The sequence below is a fragment of the Doryrhamphus excisus genome, linkage group LG12 (assembly GCF_037039965.1).
Source record: "Doryrhamphus excisus strain RoL-2023G ecotype Guam linkage group LG12, RoL_Dexc_Guam_v1.1, whole genome shotgun sequence".
NCBI classification, from domain to species: Eukaryota; Metazoa; Chordata; class Actinopteri; order Syngnathiformes; family Syngnathidae; genus Doryrhamphus; species Doryrhamphus excisus.
This window is the reverse complement of record NC_136368.1, coordinates 21,397,463-21,417,296: the sequence shown is the minus strand read 5'-3', so window position 1 is coordinate 21,417,296 and position 19,834 is coordinate 21,397,463. Positions and strand designations below refer to the sequence as shown.

The 19,834-nt window shown below is 43.0% G+C and overlaps 1 protein-coding gene across 5 annotated transcripts in view; it reads right to left on the bottom strand.

Annotated features, from left to right (window-relative positions):
• Window positions 1-19,834, bottom strand: part of myo16 (myosin XVI) — an 83,374-nt gene that overhangs the window by 50,339 nt on the left and 13,201 nt on the right. For all 5 annotated transcript variants that reach the window (XR_009131638.2, XM_058081784.2, XM_058081783.2 and 2 more), the window contains 8 exons: window positions 17,868-18,149; window positions 13,717-13,787; window positions 12,128-12,271; window positions 6,246-6,354; window positions 4,864-4,988; window positions 4,664-4,789; window positions 1,557-1,632; window positions 278-428 (listed from right to left, as the gene is read on the bottom strand). Coding sequence is in view for 4 of the 5 variants with exons in the window: in XM_078795289.1 (XP_078651415.1) it covers window positions 278-428; window positions 1,557-1,632; window positions 4,664-4,789; window positions 4,864-4,988; window positions 6,246-6,354; window positions 12,128-12,271; window positions 13,717-13,787; window positions 17,868-18,149 (1,084 nt within the window). In the remaining variant the exon portion in view is untranslated. The remainder of the gene's footprint in view (window positions 1-277; window positions 429-1,556; window positions 1,633-4,663; window positions 4,790-4,863; window positions 4,989-6,245; window positions 6,355-12,127; window positions 12,272-13,716; window positions 13,788-17,867; window positions 18,150-19,834) is intronic.

The following is a 19,834-nucleotide window of genomic DNA, read 5'->3' as shown; positions in this document are numbered from 1 at the left end:
ATTATTATTATTATTATCATCTTGGATGTGTGTTTGGGTTCCTAAAACTATCTCATGGCCCGGTACACAATTTATTCGAGTAATACTTTTTTCTCTTTACCTTTAAATTATGTGTCGCGGGCCACAAATGGCTACTGGGCTGCACTTTGGACACCCCTGCTGTAATGTCTACTTCTATAGTTTTGTCCCTTGACAAGGAATGGTGTAATAAAATGTGAGGGATGCATCCGTTGGGATGAAATACTGCAGCAAGAAGGTAGACCCATTTTCAACTTACAGGTTCTTGACGGGTTTACTGAGGTCATGTGATCCATCGTGGCAGCATGGGTCCGTGCACAGCAGAGGAGTGGACGGGTCCTTTAACCTCTGCAGCCAGACGGCCTCCCCATTGAGCAGCAGGTCGGCGATGTGCTCTGATGCGGCGATCGCTGCGTGTAAAAAAGGAATTGATCAACAATCAGGTGGAAGCGTCTTGACGTGACGAATCGGAGTGGTCCAGATGAGCACTTCTATGTCACACCCCAGCTATTGGACACCAAGGCTTCATTGCCACTGACAACCCCCCCCCCCCCCCCCCCCCCCATCACTTACTTCCTTTCATTGTGTACGCCAGATGCTGAAGAATGGACCAGGGGCTGTAGCCGAGAAAGATGGGTGAGGGGGTGTTGTGAGAGTCTCGGGGGGCGGGGGGGGTATTGATTGAGGCAGCCGGATAAAGTACACACACTAACTGGCCAAAGGCAGACCCTTTATTCACGTACAGCATGGAAAGGTTAGCAAAGTCCATCGGTCCCGCTTTGGTTCGGGGGTGTCGGTTCCCAAAATACCGGAGGGTTTACCGTGACAACCACACATGCGTCTAAAACTAGACAGGCGTGGGAATGAGTCCGTGCTTTGGTGTCAAGTCTCAAATACAGACGTGAAAGTCAAGTCAAAACAAAAGCAAAATTCAAAGTGTTTGCTTACAAGTCATTCAGTTGGTCCACACGTTCAGTGTTGGATGGCAAGGTTTATGATATTGGCAAGGCGAGTCCAAGTCCGGGGTTTTATTGAATCCTTATCCATTCAATAAATGAATAAATATATTTTCATATGATGTTATTGTTTTATATGCAAGAAATGCTGTGAAAATGAATCAATGAATTTTTAAAGCCAATCATTACATTTTTTTATACACAACATATGCAGAACAATTTTGAACTGGCATCTTAATTTACAATCCCCCCCCCAAATGGAATCTACTAATTGATGGTTACTAAAGGACAAGAAAAAAGCCAATTAGCAAATGGCGTTGGTATTTTGCTAAGTGCTAAGAGCGTAGTTAAACATTACACATATATTAGGTTCCAGCCTCTTGATTAATGAGCTTGTGCAAGTACACACGTGTGTGTAGATGATGATTGTGTGTGTACGTTTAATACGAGCAGTGATTGTTAAATCGTAGGCTGATTCAGGTGATAGACGGTTCTTTTGTTTGCTTTACTAAGGCCTGCCTTGTCGAGGTGTGTAGTGTGTGTAGTGTGTGTAGTGTGTGTGTGTGTGTGTGTGTGTGTTACCCGAGGGTTTGTCTTGGTTGCAGTTCACCAGGGTCGGGTTGGCACCATGCCTCAGGAGTTGACTAACGATGCTTGTCTGTAATGGAGATGGAATAAACATTCACTTCCAATATGCTGGATGCCGTGTTAGAGAGTAGGAAACATACTAAATACTTGCTACTATACTACTACTACTGGTATAGTAGTGTAGCTGGCTGTGGTCAATGTACTGTATGTATATTTCATGATCCATGCACCGTATGAGACACTTCTAACTAACAAGAAGCTCCTCATCATGAGCCATCACATGTCAGAGTGGAGGAAGCGAGTCGCCAGGGTTCATTTCTGTGACAGCGGCTGTCACCTTTGACCTTCTATCCGTCTTTCATTGTATCGTCATCTGTCACACTCTTATGTGTGTTTTCACCCTCCCTGAAGGAGCAGCTACTACAGCTCATTCAAGAAGTTGGTACGGTCCAGAACGTACCGACGTACCAATTCCCTACATGGTATATACGTACGTACACAAAAGTAGTGAAATTTCCTTTGGTTTTGGTCACGAGTAAAGACAACTAAATATGTCAAACATGCAGATTGGATATAGTTTCCAGGATCAAATGACAAGGTCATTTATCAGAACCTACAGTGTGTCTGCAAGCAACCGGTTCTACCCGAAAGCCTGTCTGTATTCCAATACGTTCATTTTACATAACATGTTTTGTTTTTATTTGCATACATTTTTTCTCTTGGCAATGGACAACATGCATGCATGTCCTTGGATTTACATGATTTGTTATTGGAAAACTGGATTGGGTTAGCATATGTTTCGGTGAGAGTCAGACCTGATGGAATGAACCCATGACCCCCATGAAGGATCCACTGTGGGGAGTCCAGCCAGTCTCCTACCTCCATACAGGACCAAAGCGGTGACCCCACCCGAGTCAAGCAGAGCGGGGTGTTGAACCTTCAACTTGAACCCGACTTCATTTTCGTATCATTTTAGTATGTGTTTGCCTAGTGTATTTTACTAGCCAAAAACTTTTATAGCCACCAATAAAAGTACACACTTTGATGAGCACCTTGAAGCCTCCCGTGATAGAAAATAGGCTGACTCAGGACTCCCAACACACATGGACTCAAAACCAGTCCAAACACTCAGCTGTGCTCACACCCTATAAATACTGATAATGCGTCACTCGCAGACCGAGATCACAACCTTTTGGTGGGCCCAGGAGGACCCAAGAAAAAGCTCGTCTGGACCCAGTGACCGAGTAGCATATTCTTGTCCCAATTGATTATCGTCTGGATCCGGTGACGGAGTAGCATATTCTTGTCCCAGTTTATTATCGTCTGGATCCGGTGACGGACTAGCATATTCTTGTCCCAGTTTATTATCGTCTGGATCCGATGACGGAGTAGCATATTCTTGTCCCAGTTTATGATTTGTTAGATGTGGACATGAATCTTCCCACATCTTTCCCATGTACCTTCATGAAAACCCAAAGGGACTACGCTCTAACCATGTCATTAAAAGGCCTTTTTAATCCCTTCCCATGCATACAGTCCTATTGGAATACTGTGCCGACATTGGAATAGTCTTCCTTGGAAGGGTCACCAATGGGCTCACTTATCTCAATAGCAGGAGAGTGGCGCTTAATTAGCCACGGTAATAGGGTCATACGTCTTCTTAAAGGGTGAGTCTGGGCTGTGTATGCAAGATTGCACGGGGCGGGGGGTGGAGGGGTGGGGGGTGTTAATGCTTCAGCTAAAGTTACACTTGGCTGACGGCGTTTCCAGGCAACCGTTTGTTATGGCCTCACATCAGCCTGCAGCTATGATGTCATATGGCACCAAAAGGACAGAAATCCAACTGTATGCCGTGGGGTGGGGTGGGGTGGGGTGGGGGTGGGAGGGGGTAAAGGAACTGTAACTAAAGTAACCTGTTTAAAGTCACGTTTTGGTTCTCCAATAAAATGTAATGGTAATGGTAATGGTAATGGTAATGGTAATGGTTTCATCTCATTTGAACATGCATCAGATTCCAATTGAGTGCATCCCATAATCAGTTCCCAGTTCCACATGTCCAAAAGGAGTAGGAAGAAGCAAAGCTTATTAAATCCTACCCCTCCATCTGGTACTTTTACAATCACTAACTGTTACATTTGTTCACTTCCTGCTGTTGGATGTAGCTACGTCATACACTGAAGGAAATTCACTTTTAATTGCATAGAAAGGAGCAGCGTTCAAGATCCCGCTGTAAATAATGATGGTGATGGCCAAGTTTGCTTGAGAGACAAGGAAGACGAGGGGGTCAGACGTTTTGATGAGCGTGTTGGGTATTGTGGAGACGGGGATCTGACCATTTGACGTCACAATATGAAAATGTAGTTGTACCAGGCATTAAAATGGATGGATTTTTTACCATGACTGTAGTAGTGCTAACTAGCCATTGTTTTGTAGCTATAAAAAGTTATCGTTTATCAATATTGGTCTTGAGAAGCAGGACGTTTCCTGTATCGGCGTGGAAAAATGAAATATTGTGCAGTCCTAAAAATATCACTCCACACTTGAATGCCTGGGTGGGTGTTGCTGTTTTGGGTCGCTACCACATAACTAAGGTAAAGAATGCATTTTGTATTATAACTGAAGCGTGGTATCTTAAGTAGAAAACTCTTTGGGAAAAATTGTTGTATTGAGAGTTTATGATTTAAAAAAAAGTACATTCTGGTACGAAAGATAAAAAAGTGCCATCTCAGCAGTATGACAAGTCCAGAGTTATCCTAAATATGCAAATAATCTCTTTGTCAGCAGACAGCCCTGAAGCCCAGAAATGTACAGTAATTAAAAATCACCATCAGCAAGATTTTGAATCTGATTCTGTACTTTTCATATCAGCCTCTCCTCTTCCCATTTGATCAGTAAAATGTTCTCTCCAACTTTGAGAGAGCCAATCTAAAACGCAATTGCAAAATCCATACGCGGTGCAGCCCGGGATCAATAGCGCCAAAAGGTGCGCTTTATCAGAAAGTGTGCAGAGTGACTCCAGGCGACTTCCTCACAGGAACCATACGTCAATAATTCCCTCATTATGACGTAGGATCAATGGAGCCATTGGGGCTTTTTTTTACCTTTCCATATTTAGCCGCCAAGTGGAGAGGGGTCCAAAAGTTGTCGGCCACAGGATGGGGGTCGGCCCCGTTGTCCAACAGCACAGCCGCCACGTCCCGAAAGCCACTGGCGCACGCTATATGGAGCTTCAGAAAGACAGGCGCATCCTGTAAGTCGGGTCTGTAGCAGCCAAAAGTAGCCAGGACACACGGAGACTTACCAGGGTGACCCCGTCGTCACCGGGCTGGTTGAGATCTGCCCCCGCGGCTACAAGCTGCCTAACGTCAGCTAGCATGGCGTTGGATCTCTGCGTCCTCATGGGGGGGGTAGACGACACATCCACGCCTGACGAGCAAACATGGCGGATGTCGTGTGAGTCGTTAAAAACAACAAACATCTCAGCTCCATAATCTCAGAGACATCGTTGAGCTGAGTGAGGCTGTTTGCCGTGACGGGTGTTCATTAGCCGTCAATCAATCTTTACGTATATTGCGCTTCATTTTCGGAGAGATAACGTGGCAATAATTTAATAATAATAATTTTAAAATGCAATATGAGTAATATATCATATATTTATTTATATATATTTAAATAAATATATTAGGAATATATTTAGAAAATTCATTTTTTTATATTTCAATTTTGTTTTGTGAGTTATGGCCTAACAGATTTGTTAAATTAGGCTCACTTTTTGTCACTTTGTTTTGAGTTGTGGACTCCTATAGAGCAGCTACACACAATAACCAGCACACAAAGCTTTCTAGTGCTTCCAGAATCTGCACCTATTTCTTTGGATTTCGTGCTTCCCACGAAAATGGTTTGTTTTAATGCATTCCACCCACGGCCCGCCTCCAGGCACGCCCACTCCGCTGTGTCTGGTCACACTACCAAGTGCTTAGAAGGACTTCCTGCTAGCTACAAATCCAACTTGATAGGAGTTGATCATAAACGTTGATTTATGATAAACAACAAACAAACAAACAACAAGTTACTTAGTTTTGCGGGTTTACAAATAGGTTTTAAAGTATTTTAAATATATAAAATATATATATATAAAATATTTTAAATATTTCAGTATAGTATATTGGGGTTAAACGGGCGCACTAAAGACACTCAGCAGAAGTACACGGCCATTCATTTCCCCCGGAAACCTGATGTGGATAAAGGGAAAGAAGCAACGTTTCCATAGCAACAGGGGCCCTGCACGCCATGTGTTGCATGGTGGTTGTAGTCGTTAGGGGGAGGTTGTGTAAGAGGACTGCAGAGGGGGTTTTATCATGTCAGGGATGGGCTAACAAAAGCAGAGTGAAGTAGCCATAAATTCAACGCAGGACGACACCGTGTGTGCGTGTGCATTTGTACAGTAGGCTCTTCACAGCTCTTAATGTTCTGCAGCTTCCTGGATGGCCTATGGAGGATCATCTACATTATCTACATAACAACCAGATTTTATCCCAGGGCTGCAATTACAAGTCACCTATTACCTAACTGGTCAACGGCAATCTGCAGCGTCGGCCTGGAAATGATCATTAATGGCACAAATAGGAACCATGGGGGGGGGGGGGGGGGGGGGGGGGGGGCTGCAGGCAAAGGTGGCTTTACCGCTTTCCTCCAAGTGTTTTTGAAGAATATAACGGCTCTCGCTTTCTTCTGAGGCGTAGTCCAGAGGAATGTGACCGTCCACGTCCTGCAGGAGAACATTAACCCCGGCCTTCAAGAGTAAAGAAAAAAGTGGAATGAGACAACGAGCAGAATTTCTGTGACATTTCTGAGGTAAAATCTCATGAAAAAGTGGAGCCTCAAAAGTCACGCTGCCCTGGTGGTTGCACAATTTCACCACAATAGTGCTTTTTCTTTGGCTTTTAGAGGAAGCAGACGAGACCACCCAGATTAGACGATGTCTAACTTTTCAACACGAGGTTAAAAAGTTTAAGATGGAGATAAGATGGTGTCACCCTAGAACAGATTATTTCTATGATTTCCTCCATATACTCCATGTATACTCCATATATACTCCATGTATACTCCATGTATACTCCATGTATACTCCATGTATACTCCATATATACTCCATGTATACTCCATGTATACTCCATGTATACTCCATGTATACTCCATATATACTCCATGTATACTCCATGTATACTCCATGTATACTCCATGTATACTCCATGTATACTCCATGTATACTCCATGTATACTCCATGTATACTCCATGTATACTCAAGACCCGAGCACAGGGTTGTCCAAAGCGTAGCCATTTTCAGGCTGTTGCACAGTCTAAAAATACAAAAATACAAGAAGAAAACAACAAAGAAAAAAAGGCACAAAATGAAAAACATTGCAATAATATTATAACAATAAAGTCAAAATATTGAAATAAAAAAGTTGTACGCGTCATAATTAACAAGAATAACATTGTAATATTATCTTTATGTGTAATATATATTTTGTTACGATTAGCATAGGCTACTATTTTGGTACCATTTTATCATTGTTAAAAGAAGTAATACTGTGATATGAGGAAAAAAAACAAAACACCAAACTTTAGAAAAAAGTTGCTGATGGAGAAAAAAATTGAAATATGATGAGAATGAGTCATAATTATGAGAAGAAAATTGACAAGAAAAACAGCAGACATACAAAACAAATAAAAATAAAAATGTTTAAACAATAATGTCAAAACATGAAGAGAAAAAAGTTGTATTCTAATAGGGAAAGAGGCGCAATTTTGAGAAAATATAATATTATGAGGGAAAATAATGTCACTTTATTAGCATAGAACTGTTGAAATATGAAATATTTTTAGCATTATTTTGGGAAAAAACAAATAAGGTTGTAATTTTTAGAAAAATGGTTTGGGTAGAAAGATAATATTATGGGAATGAAGTCATAATATAACAAAAAGAAAATTGATGACATTCATAGAAGAAGAACGATGAAATATTTGGAAAATAAAAAGTCAAAATTGGAAGAAACAGACCTTGTCCATACTAATAACGTACTGTACATGTACTGTAAATGTACTGTACATGTACTGTAAATGTACTGTACATGTACTGTAAATGTACTGTACATGTACTGTAAATGTACTGTATATAACTCCTTAGCGTATCTCCACGTGCCGCTTTACAAAACATTCAAGCTTAAAGACCCCGAACAGGAGGACGATACCGTCCAGTCAATTGAAGATGTCATTAAATAAAAGATCAGGAGTCAACCTCGGGTTCGGGCTGGCGACAAGATGAATGTGCATGTACTGGACAAGGACCCCTCGTGAGTAGCTAGCCCTCGGTTGGAGTGTGAGACAGCTTGCAGGCTTTCACTTTGGCCGCAGGCGCCATGAACGCCTCGCTAAGGTGGTTATGATAGATGTCTTCTCTTTGGAGGAACTCCGTGGTATTCATTAGCTGTTGAACTATGATGAAGAACGTTCTCGCTTGGCTTGTTCCGTGCAGTAAAAGTAATATATACACGGTAAGACACTGGCCAACGACTACGCCATAAAAAGACAAGCTGAGGTAATAATGACCATCACTGGACCGGGTCTGTTACCAGGGTCGAGTGGTGGTCCCTAAGTGGGGACCCTTATTGGACATGGGCAGTTAATAGAATTCTAATGAGCCGGTTGAAGCGCAAATAGATTTGTGAGGTTTCCCCAGAGTGGCAAAGGGTGCAGGAAAGCTGCAAACATTGATTCCTGCATCTGGGATTGGTCTGGTAATGAAATATAAATATACCTATCACAGATTTACAAGCTTTTTCTTCTGTTTTATGGCTGATAAAGTGTAAAAGCGCACCCGTCTGCCCTGTGTGGCGGAGGAGGTGCTAACAAAGGACCACAAAGATAACCAGGAGGACACAGACCTGCGCCAAGGTGAAGGATTGCAATTTGCATATCAACACAAAGAAGCCATTAGCATAGAACAGTTTTTGTTAAGTATATTAGGAGCTCGTTATACGTGTGTGTGCAAAGATATATTCATTATATAACAAAGCATCTCTTCCAGGTCTCAAGAGGGGTTATACGCAAAGACTAATATACGCCAAGAATACCAAGTTCAGCGTCAAAAAAATAAACAAATGGTTGATTGGTGTGACTCCATGTGGTTTGTTCCAATCAAATCACTGATTTGGTTACCGGTGAACTTTGACCTCAAGAGCACTTCTGAAGATGAAGGTCGACTTCCCACCCCAACCAACTTATGTCCATCAAGTGTATGACCATCGGATGGAACCTCATTCATTTTCTACCGCTTATCCTCATGAGGGTCGTGGGGTGCTGGAGCCTATCCCAGCTGGACTGGTGGCCAGCCAATCCCAGGGCACATATAGACAAACAACCATTCACACTCACATTCATACCTATGGACAATTTGGAGTGGCCAATTAACCTAGCATGTTTTTGGAATGTGGGAGGAAACCGGAGTACCCGGAGAAAAGCCACGCATGCACGGGGAGAACATGCAAACTCCACACAGAGATGGCCGAGGGTGGGATCGAACCCTGGTCTCCTAGCTGTGAGGTCTGTGCGCTAACCCAGATGGAACTTATAAAACAAAAACAAAAAAAATTGGGGTTTTTTTCCAGAAAAAAAGCATTTGACACTGCTGTGACCTTGACCTTTGACCTACGATGATGTTGCCAAAGTGCTGCTAATATGGAAATATCTCATGAACGTTTATTAGAAAATACCGGCCAATCACAGACTCCACTTGACATCATCATCAAAGATTAGATCTGACATTAGGGACCCGACTCGGACTTTAGTCTGATGACTTTTTAACCATTTCCAGTCAATGTGTTTATTATTCAACTAAAGTGATTATGTTATTATGTCATTTTCAGCCAGACAGATTATTTTCCCGTAGAATTGGCCTCACTGACCTGCTCCCTCCCACCTCTGGAAAGTAGAAGTCACCAATTCAGCAAAAGGCCCAAGGAACCAGTCCTTACGTTACACTGGAAGTCACCATCGACTTGGCTTAGATTTATGCTGGCCCTCCCACCAACACCAATCACCCTCCTCATGAAGCTGACTGCTCGTCTCGTTCGCCTTCTTTTTTTGTGCGGTCCTGAGTGGTTGTGGCACTTAGTGGGCTGTAAAGCAAACCCACTCAATTCACCTCCAGGCCCAGTGAAACTCAGTCAATGGCGGGTCCGGATGCACGGATGCGGCTACCACTTGACAGTTTCATACTGCTGTTGGCCACGCCCTCACTCACACGCACACGCACACACACGCGCACGCACACACACGCACACACACACTGACTCACTGGGATGAAATGATGTGGGAATCAGCTGTGATAGTGGACAACAATAATGGGAATGGGATTGGCTGGCCACCAGTCCAGGGTGGACCCCGCTTCTCGCCCCAAGACAGTTGGGATAGGCTCCAGCACCCCCGCAAGCCTCGTGAGGATAAGTGGTAGAAAATGAATGAATTATTATTATTATTATTATTATTATTATGTCCGTATGAAAAATACAGTGTTAGAGGTCACCGTTTCCCCCTTGATGTGATAAAACTGCCTTAAGTCCAAATCTCCTGAGAGTGACTGCGTTACCACAAAAACAAAGTAGCTGCGTTTTTATTGTGCCGCCAAGCGACGGGGGGGGGGGGGGGGGGGGAGGGGCTTCGAGGGAATTATGACAGAGTGGAGCAGGATGCGGAGGCATTAGTTTTACGTCTGTGCTCCAACGATAAGCGATGACAGATACAAAGGAGTTGGCGTGGGCGGACCACAGAGGGGTTAACAAGTTGACTTGTGACCCGGACCTGCTCGGTTTGATGAGCTACGCAGCCGTGATGCTTGTGGGGATGGAGATGATGGATGGATGTTACGGTTCTTTCTATTGGTTATTCGCCAGCGGCTGCGGGCTGCTAACCGCCAACTTCAAAAGAGTGGGTGGAAATTCTGACGTTTCAAATTCATCCGTCACGAGCACGGAAAGTGGGTCAATTCCACAACTCTCCGTGTCCCCACTGGTGGTTTTTGAGAGGCTTGAGAGGATGGGAACACCTCCTGTCTCCGATCACCTGATCTTTTGAAGCTTTAAAGGAGGAACGCGTGTTAGAAATCCTCCATGTAGGTTAGCAACTGTTAGCAACTGTTAGCAAAAGTCAGCAATGACGAGGATGATGGATAGAAGAGAAGACAAAGACAATAGACCCAATTTCTTCCAGCGGCAATTAAAGATAAGGCTCCTAATCAGGCCCGTCTGGTGAGGCCTGGTTTCCACGTCTCATTAAAATAGAAAGCCATCAAATTCGGAGGCGAAAGCGCTCATTTCCAGCTCCGATAAGGCAGCAGCTGCACGCTTTGGAGGAGAAAAGCATCAGCACCAGTTTGGTGGAGGCTATTTTTAACCCCTTTCATACAGGGCTTACAGTTACACTCATGGTAGCTGTGTCAAAATGCAACACGATGTTGTCAGTCATGTTACATTAAAGAGACTACGGTGCTGATCCAGACTAACTTTACTGAGGGGGCGCATTCCCTCCAAAGTCCAAAATCATGCACATTAGGTCGACGATTGGCGACTCCAAATTGTCCATAGGTATGAATCTGTCTGTGGCAGCAGTCCAGGCTCCAGCATACCCCCGTGACCCCCATGGGAGGGGTCAAAAATGGCTGTGGGCAACCTCCTGATGTCATTTTTTTAAATGAATGCCAAATAATATGGTAATGGTAATGGTAATGGTTTAATTTCATTTGAACATGCATCAGATTCCAATTGAGTGCATCCCATAATCAGTTCCCAGTTCCACATGTCCAAAAGGAGTAGGAAGAAGCAAAGCTTATTAAATCCTACCCCTCCATCTGGTACTTTTACAATCACTAACTGTTACATTTGTTCACTTCCTGCTTTCCATAATACAGTTTAAGTTTTTTTATTTTTTAATTTTCTAATTTTTTGTCCCGTACCGAAGTACGAGGTGATATGACCACACCATGACATTATGTGTACCAGTATGGTGGTATCCAATCGTTAGTTGGGAATGCTGCTCGGCTGTTGTGAATGAAAACTCATGCATGGAAAATTCCATGCCCTCCTCTGGCAACTCATGAAACACATCCATGATCCCTGTGGAACCTCTCGGTCGTCACACATACTCAATGAACAAAATCAAGCCGTACGAGAAGCAAGTTTCTTTGGGTCTGATCAACAACGCCACTGATGTGTCGGTCCAGTTGCCCTCCCCCTGCAGATGTTGACTTAAGGACCCAAGGAGCTCAAGTAGACCAGAAATCTGTGTTGTCCTCACCTAAAACCGGATTATGAGACAAGGCTAATTCCAAAGGCATTATTTAGCCTTAGCTTTCCCGTGCATGTGGTTATTATGGTGAGTGGTTGTTGTGGCATGCAACACGGTGAAATATATCCTCCCTGCTTGTACGGGTTGTTGTGGCATGCAACACGGTGAAATATATCCTCCCTGCTTGTACGGGTTGTTGTGGCATGCACGTGTTTCTCACCAGCAGTAAAAGCAGCACCATGTCAGGGTGGTCGCACACACATGCTACATGCAGCGCCGTCCACAGGTCCTCGTCCTGCAGGCTGCCGCTCACGCCTCGCTCCAGCAGGACCTCTGCCGCAAACACGTTGTCGTGGCGAGCGCACTGCGAAATGTTGGCATTGGAACGACAGTTGACACTGAATTCTATGCACAAAATATGGACAAAAGTCTTGGGACAAACTTGACCGGCCAGGTCAACCAGGACTCAAAGCATGTCGTATTGCACTCCACAGTGTCCACTTTGCTGCCCTCAGTCTCCTCCTAGATAAAATGAATCTCCATTCATCTTCCTCGATCACCTCCATTCTTTGTTACCGCGTCTCTGTTCAACTCATGCGCTCAACGCTCATGTCTGTATCGTAGTAGCATGTCCCAATACTTTTGCCCATAAAATGTATATACAGTGGATCCTTGGTTGGCGTCATTAACTCATTCAATCCCAGACATTTTTCAAAAGCCGTCCTTCTCAGTAGCGGCCATTTTTCATGATTTTGACATACGTGTAACATGACACATCTCCCGTGGCGTAATGAACACGTATGTGTTGTACACAGCATTTGAAAATATTGCTTTACATGATACTAATGCCAACCGATAATGATAATATCGGGAAATCCCAACAACCCGAGAAAATGAAAATTTCTTGACACAAATTTGGCCATATAATTATATTTGAACAGAATGCCTAAACAACAATGCCACAACATAAACAACACAAAACATGGTTATTTTACATTAAACTTTTTTTTTTTTTACAAATAACACCACAAACTATTTCCAATTTTTTTCCCAATGAACACATGTACTTTTTATGCCTTTTACAAGGCAGAGATGCATGCCAAGGTCTTATAAAATGCAATTCTGTCTCCTCGTGGCCATTTTTTTTTTGCGTAAAACTCAATTTAAAAAATTTTGTGTCATGTAAATACGTCTTTCGGAGCTAGCGGTCGGGTTTGGTACCAAGGTCCAACTCAAACTGGCATGTACTCTAACCAAACCAATTTATCTCATGAAAAATAATATCAATCCAGTAGATTTGTTCCAGAAAGCCAGAAAAGTTAGCACAAAACACATTTTTAATTTTTATTTCATTTCTTTTTTATCATTTATATGCATTTAGAATTTTTTATGCATGCAAAGCATAATGGTAAAACTATAAAAATGTGTTGTGTTTACATTTTGAGACTTGTGTATCGGTGTTAGTTAGCAGATGGCGCTGACGTTCGGTTCCTGTTTCCACGTATTAGCAAGCTAACAGGCTGCTAACAAAGACGTTTTGTGATAAGACCACAAAGACCACAGTTGAACTCATGCCGGTTATTAATAACACAAGTGTGCATAAACCAAGGCAAAAATGTGGAGTATTTTGAACGTATGTTAACAGAGGTTCCACTGTTAGCTTGTTTCTTCCTGAGGACGTTTTTACGACTAGCTTCTCACTGCTACTGTCAAGGAAGTAAAGGTCTGTTGCCCTGGTGTTAATCATGCTGTTTAGACTCACTTTGAGGTTACTTTCACTTTCATCCATTATCCATGCATGCGCCTTACCAGGTGAAGCAAAGAACCCCCGGAGGAAATGGGAGCGTTGGGGTCGGCCCCCTCCTTCAGGAGACGCAGCACTGGAATACAAGGATATAGCTGTTATTAACAAATCCAAATATGGAATATAAAAGCAAATATACCTGAATATATTTCAAGAGCAAAAGAACACTCCACAGTCTCCGTTTCCTCATTCGTCTAATGGCCTCCATAGTGTAATATTGTTGGGATACAAATAAACATTGGAGTCAATCACAGCAATTAGTCTTCATCTCCTTCATACGCTGCGAGGGCTCAGCACCAATTAAGGCTCAGCTAAGATTTAAGGAGCTACCAGGGAATTGGATAATGTTTTGGCTTTCCTGTCTTGAAAGCGGAGCTTCTCATTCGTGAACAGAGCAGCTACTTGAAGCAAACGAGAACGTTCGATGACGCCTCTAATAAGCATGAGAACCCTGAATTGTCATCATCATCACAATTTGTTGTCATCACAATCATGCGTGGCTTTTCATACATAGAACCTCCTTAAAAATGCATCGTTTAACCAATGTATTGAACCACAAACAGACATACGTTCATATATTTTGGAAAAACTGACGCACAAATTTGCATTTCATCCAAGAGAACTATATTTTCCTGTCCATTTTCTCATGCACTCCGAATCATTTATAAATATTTATAAATCATTTTAAATGAGCAGTTATCCCATTTCTGAAACAGCAGGCTCTCTCAAGAGCATTTATGGTACTTTAATAAATTTACTGTTATTTTAATGTGCGAATGTTCTGAACTCCTGTGTCCACACCAGTGCATTCTAATAGACCTCACAATCTTTGTTTCATTTGAATGTTCTCCAGAGAAATATGAGCAATATAGAGAATAGAATCTAAATCACCTTGATGTTTTGGTTCAAAAAAGGACAGGGGCTGCAAAGCAGATGAAAGTGAAAGGAAGTGAAATCTTCCGCAGATTTACAGTACATTTACTGTAAGATTTACACACGGGGCAGCAGCTACACTTTACGCTGGTTCCGTAGCAGCAACAACAGCCATCAATCTTGGGCTCTTCTGACATTTGATCAAATGCTCTGCTAGTCAAGACGCCTCGGCACCCACGGAGGAAGGACGCTGACGACAAGGAACGCCACAGTGGGAACGCCAGGCTATACTGTACCCCCTCGACCACGTCGAAACAGCTGTTTCCATGGCAACTAGATAATATGGGTGGAATAATTACGTGACTCAATGGGAATGGGACTGGGATACAATTGGGAATCTCATTCAAGGTAAACTGGACATTCAGGGTATCCTCCTGGCAGTGAACTGTAACCACTATGCTTTGGTGATGGACCCGACTGGACACTGACAGAATATCTGAACGCTACAGATTCTCAGTATGGGACGTTATGACAACGTTCACCTTTTCCTGAAATGTGTACACATACGGGATGGGTTTGATTCATGGTTAAAAAAAGAAAGTCGTTTGAGGAAAAAGCCATATTCTTCTTTGAGAGGGTTTGAGTGACAGCAGCAGCAGCGTATCAAACTAAAGAGAAACTTACAGCGTGCTTATAGATTACATGCTATACATACTATGTATATGAAAGACAATAGTCTAAGCGTCCCAAAGCACCATTTCAAAGTACTTGGAATTGTGCTTCATGTGCTTTTAAGAAGAAAGTTACCTCCAACTGACGGCAGCAGCATTCATTTAATACAGTCCATAAATCCATTTATTCACTCATTTGCCATGTCTTACTATTTTCTTGTGTTTGACATTTTTGGGGGCATGTTGGTAGCGCCGAGATATGATTTTATATTCATTTTTGACGATAATGAAGTCGTAAGGTTCATTCATTCCTTCATTCCAGAAGGTCCATACTCTGGTTCTCAACAGGTTTGTCAACGGGACCCACCTCCACCCCTCAATGACAAGGGGTGACCCGAAAATGTTTCAACTGGAACTTCTCAAATAGCTTATATTTAAGGCTAAAAATGTCATCCAATACTTCTCTACAAGAGAGGAGAAATATGATCTCAGGGAAGAAGTACATTTGAAACACTTCTATGCTAGGACTACGTTATGCTAGCCATAGCATTTCAGTATGTGGAATCAAACTATGGAATGGATTGAGTAAGGAAATCAAACAATGCACAACGATGAGCCAATTCAAGAAACAATACAAGCAGTTGATGTTTGCTAAATACAAGGATGAAGAGTCTTGAACTAATTTAATTAACTAATTAACTAATTGTATTAAAATTAAAATTAAAATATAATTTAAAAAAAACTATATTAGGAAAGCAGGAAGTGAACAAATGTAACAGGTAGTGATTGTAAAAGTACCAGATGGAGGGGTAGGATTTAATAAGCTTTGCTTCTTCCTACTCCTTTTGGACATGTGGAACTGGGAACTGATTATGGGATGCACTCAATTGGAATCTGATGCATGTTCAAATGAAATGAAACCATTAACATTACCATTACCATTACCATTTAAATTACAAGCAGGTCGTTGTAATTTAAGCCGTTATGTTCCTGACATAAAAAAAACTGCAACCTTAAAACCAACGTAGGTACCGACCCGTGACTTTGATGTAGCGTTACGCTTCTATTAAATAACGATCTCAAACACTCAATAGGTAGAAAGAAGACATCCTTGCATGATTCCGAATAGGAAGTCAGTGCTTATGCATCCCATCGGTGAGGCTGCCTTTCTGATGAAGTCATGCATCGTTAATCAGTCACAAATGCAAATCCCCTTAATTACACTTTTAGCCCCATCGAGCCGAGTATCTGCAAGGCATACCGGCGCTGTTTGTACATTTCCCTGTTATCTTTAAACATGCATGTCGTGCGTTGCGAAAAAGCCAGAAATGCTCACACATTACTCCAGGGAGGGTTGAAGCCCCAGGCGTATCCTATCACATGCTTGCAGAACGACCAGAAGAAGTCACAGCAGCAGGAAAATGCTAAAATAATACTTTAACTATTCGCCTATGAACAAACTGATTTTTTTCCAGTCCATGCCAATCATGTTCCCAGGGACAGCCCCTCTAATGTACGCTGGCAGCTGGCCTCCACTGACAGGGAGCTCCAGCCAAGCATGTTCTCCAGCAGATATGGTGGGCAGAGCAGACCAACGGTGAATCTGATCAAGTGTCGGCCAGAGGGAAATTCTCAAAGTCGTCAGCAGACTTGATGAACATTGACAGGCACACGAGAAAAGTACTTTCTGTCCCCCGCATAGAAATAGTCCCAAGGTGGCGAGGCTTCCTAGAATAAGAATAAGGCTTCCAGTTTTTCCTTTTGGTGACGACTGACATCATCAGGACTCATGAATGCATCTGCTGAAATGAAAGGAAAGGTACACACGACTGGTGAGACCAGCCAGGTTGGCCAATGAGGAAAAGACAGGTAGCAGAGATGAGGATGCTGAGCTTCTCATTGGGAGTGACCAGGATGGATAGGATCAGGAACCAATCCATCAGTGGAACATTACCTGTTGGAGGCCTTGGACATAAAGTCAGAGAGGCTGGACTGAGATGGTTGGGACATGTCCAGAGGAGAGATAGTGAATATATTAGTAGTAGGATGCTGTCTTTAGAGCAGCCAGGTAGGAGGTGTAGAGGAAGTCCAAAGAGGAGGTTTATGGATGTAGATGGGGTCGGATGGAGGCGATTGATTTGGTAATGGTTTTATTTCATTTGAAAATGCATTGGATTACATTTGGATGCATCTCATAATCAGTTCCCAGTTCCACATGTCCAAAAGGAGTAGGAAGAAGCAAAGCTTATTCAATCCTACCCCTCCATCTGGTACTTTTACAATCACTAACTGTTACATTTGTTCACTTCCTGCTTTCCTAATATAGTTTAAGGTTTTTTTATTAGGGGGGAATCACAAGCATGTCTGCAAAATTTGAGCAAGATTGGTTGAAAAAATGGCTGCCATCAAGCACGATGTGTTTGTGTGACTGACTCTTTGTTTAATGGGAGTCAAACATCCAGGCCGTCTGAATACAGCTGTATTGTCGTTGAAAGCGTGCCAAGAGCTAGCTATCACCTGTTCACACAGACGCAGCAGTGGGCTCCGTTGTTTGGAACCCGGACAGGGTCAGATGTTTATTCTGCACACAAAACAGCAATGAAAACACACACCTTCTTTGTCGTCATGGCGAACGATGGCGTCCTGTAAGACATCGGTCAAGCTGAAGCGGACTTGCTGTTTCGACTTTCGGTTGCCAGGTGGGACTCCTCTGACTTTGACCCCTGAGCCCTGCTGGCGCTGCTGGAGGTTCTTTTCCCTCTCGTAATACGCCCGTATTTGGTCGCAGCGCATCCTCCTGACCACCCGCTGGCGCTGCCCAATGGGCAGGGACTCCAGCAGGCACTGGTCGATCTCCATGTTGTGACGAAATGCGTTACATAGCTGGAAGCAGCCTGGCGACAAGAGACAAGGACAAGATCGTCCTGGTAAGGGAGAGTAAATCGGTAAAAAGCACTAATGTCAAATAAAACACACGACTGCTTCGACTGCTTCGACCTCTGGAGGTTTGGGAAGCATCACCGTGCTCTTGTCTTCTCTCTAATCCCAACACAGAGAAGGAACTCTCTTGCTAAGACAGCCCGTCTCTCTGTAGGCATAATACAAATAGCCTCACATCACACGGTCCACAGGTAAACAACCGGAGCAGATGACAGCGTAGTCACACAAATCAGTCGCAAACTACAAACCAAATGTACTTCAGTGATGACAGAAACAGGAAATGGATAGTGGCTTGGTCAACCTACAAAATGACAGAAGTTTGGCCCGTGTTGAGTTTTTAAGTACAGTGGAACCTCGGTTATCACACGCCCCGGTTAGCATTTTCTTTCAGTTAACATCAAAAACATTGGAACGGTACATTCACTCCGGTTTTGATTCAAAATGTTGGCGGTGCTACGAGATGGAGGACTCTGTCACAGAAGGATCTGGAAACTGCAGTCCGAGACCAGACAGATTTTACGCTAAGATATGACAATTATGAGTGACAGAAGGTGATGATTAAGGTGAAAATTCATTCACGAGGTAATGACTTTGGGTCACAGCCAGTCCAAAGGACCAGCGAGACATCCCAGGCACTCTTGGCTTTGTACTGGTTTATCTGATCATACTGGTCTGCACGACAACTGCAGGACACCATTGTTCTGTTTAAGTGTCTCGGTCTCAACATCTGGTTAGGTTCTCTTCTATGACTCTTAGGTCATAGAGTCATAGAGTTAGGTTCTCTTCTATGACTCTTAGGTCATAGAGTCATAGAGTTAGGTTCTCTTCTATGACTCTCATCTGTCTACTTGTCAGGTGGAAGGACTGTTGCTGCACGTGTGTTTGGACTAGATTTCAGCAGATTTGCATAAAACCATCCAGGCAGGCGAATAAAGTGGTCGGACTTTCCTACTACAGATCCCTGCATGTTCATTCACACATATACACACAATACACACACAATACACACAATACACAATACAGCAGTACCATCTGCTCTGTTTCGACATGTAAAACCAGTCTTTTGTGTTGGCATTGCAAACAAAGAGGCAGTCATTTTACTCGTGTTCATGCCAGGTGTTTTCTGCCTCATTCTCTTTGAACACCTCAACTGTGGAAGGTGCAAGCACACACAAACAAACACAATCACCCAACTGCCTTGCACAATAAAATGGCACTTCATCTTCCTATTCTTTTGCTGACTTGTTATGTTATTGCAGGTGCATTCAAACTTGGTGTGTTTGCTTTGGTTAAATCACAGGTGTCCAAAGTATGGCCCCGGGTCACTTCCAGGCCGAAGGTTATTTAATAGCCCGCAGCATATTATGAAAAACAACAATGGAAAAATCAGCAAGAATAACATTTTAATATTAAAAGAAAAAAAGGGCACAGCCTCACAGCTAGGAGACCAGGGTTCAATTCCACCCTCGGCCATCTCTGTGTGGAGTTTGCATGTTCTTGGGTTTTCTCCGGGTACTCCGGTTTCCTCCCACATTCCAAAAACATGCTAGGTTAATTAGCCACTCTAAATTGTCCATAGGTATGAATGTGAGTGTGAATGGTTGTTTGTCTATATGTGCCCTGGGATTGGCTGGCCACC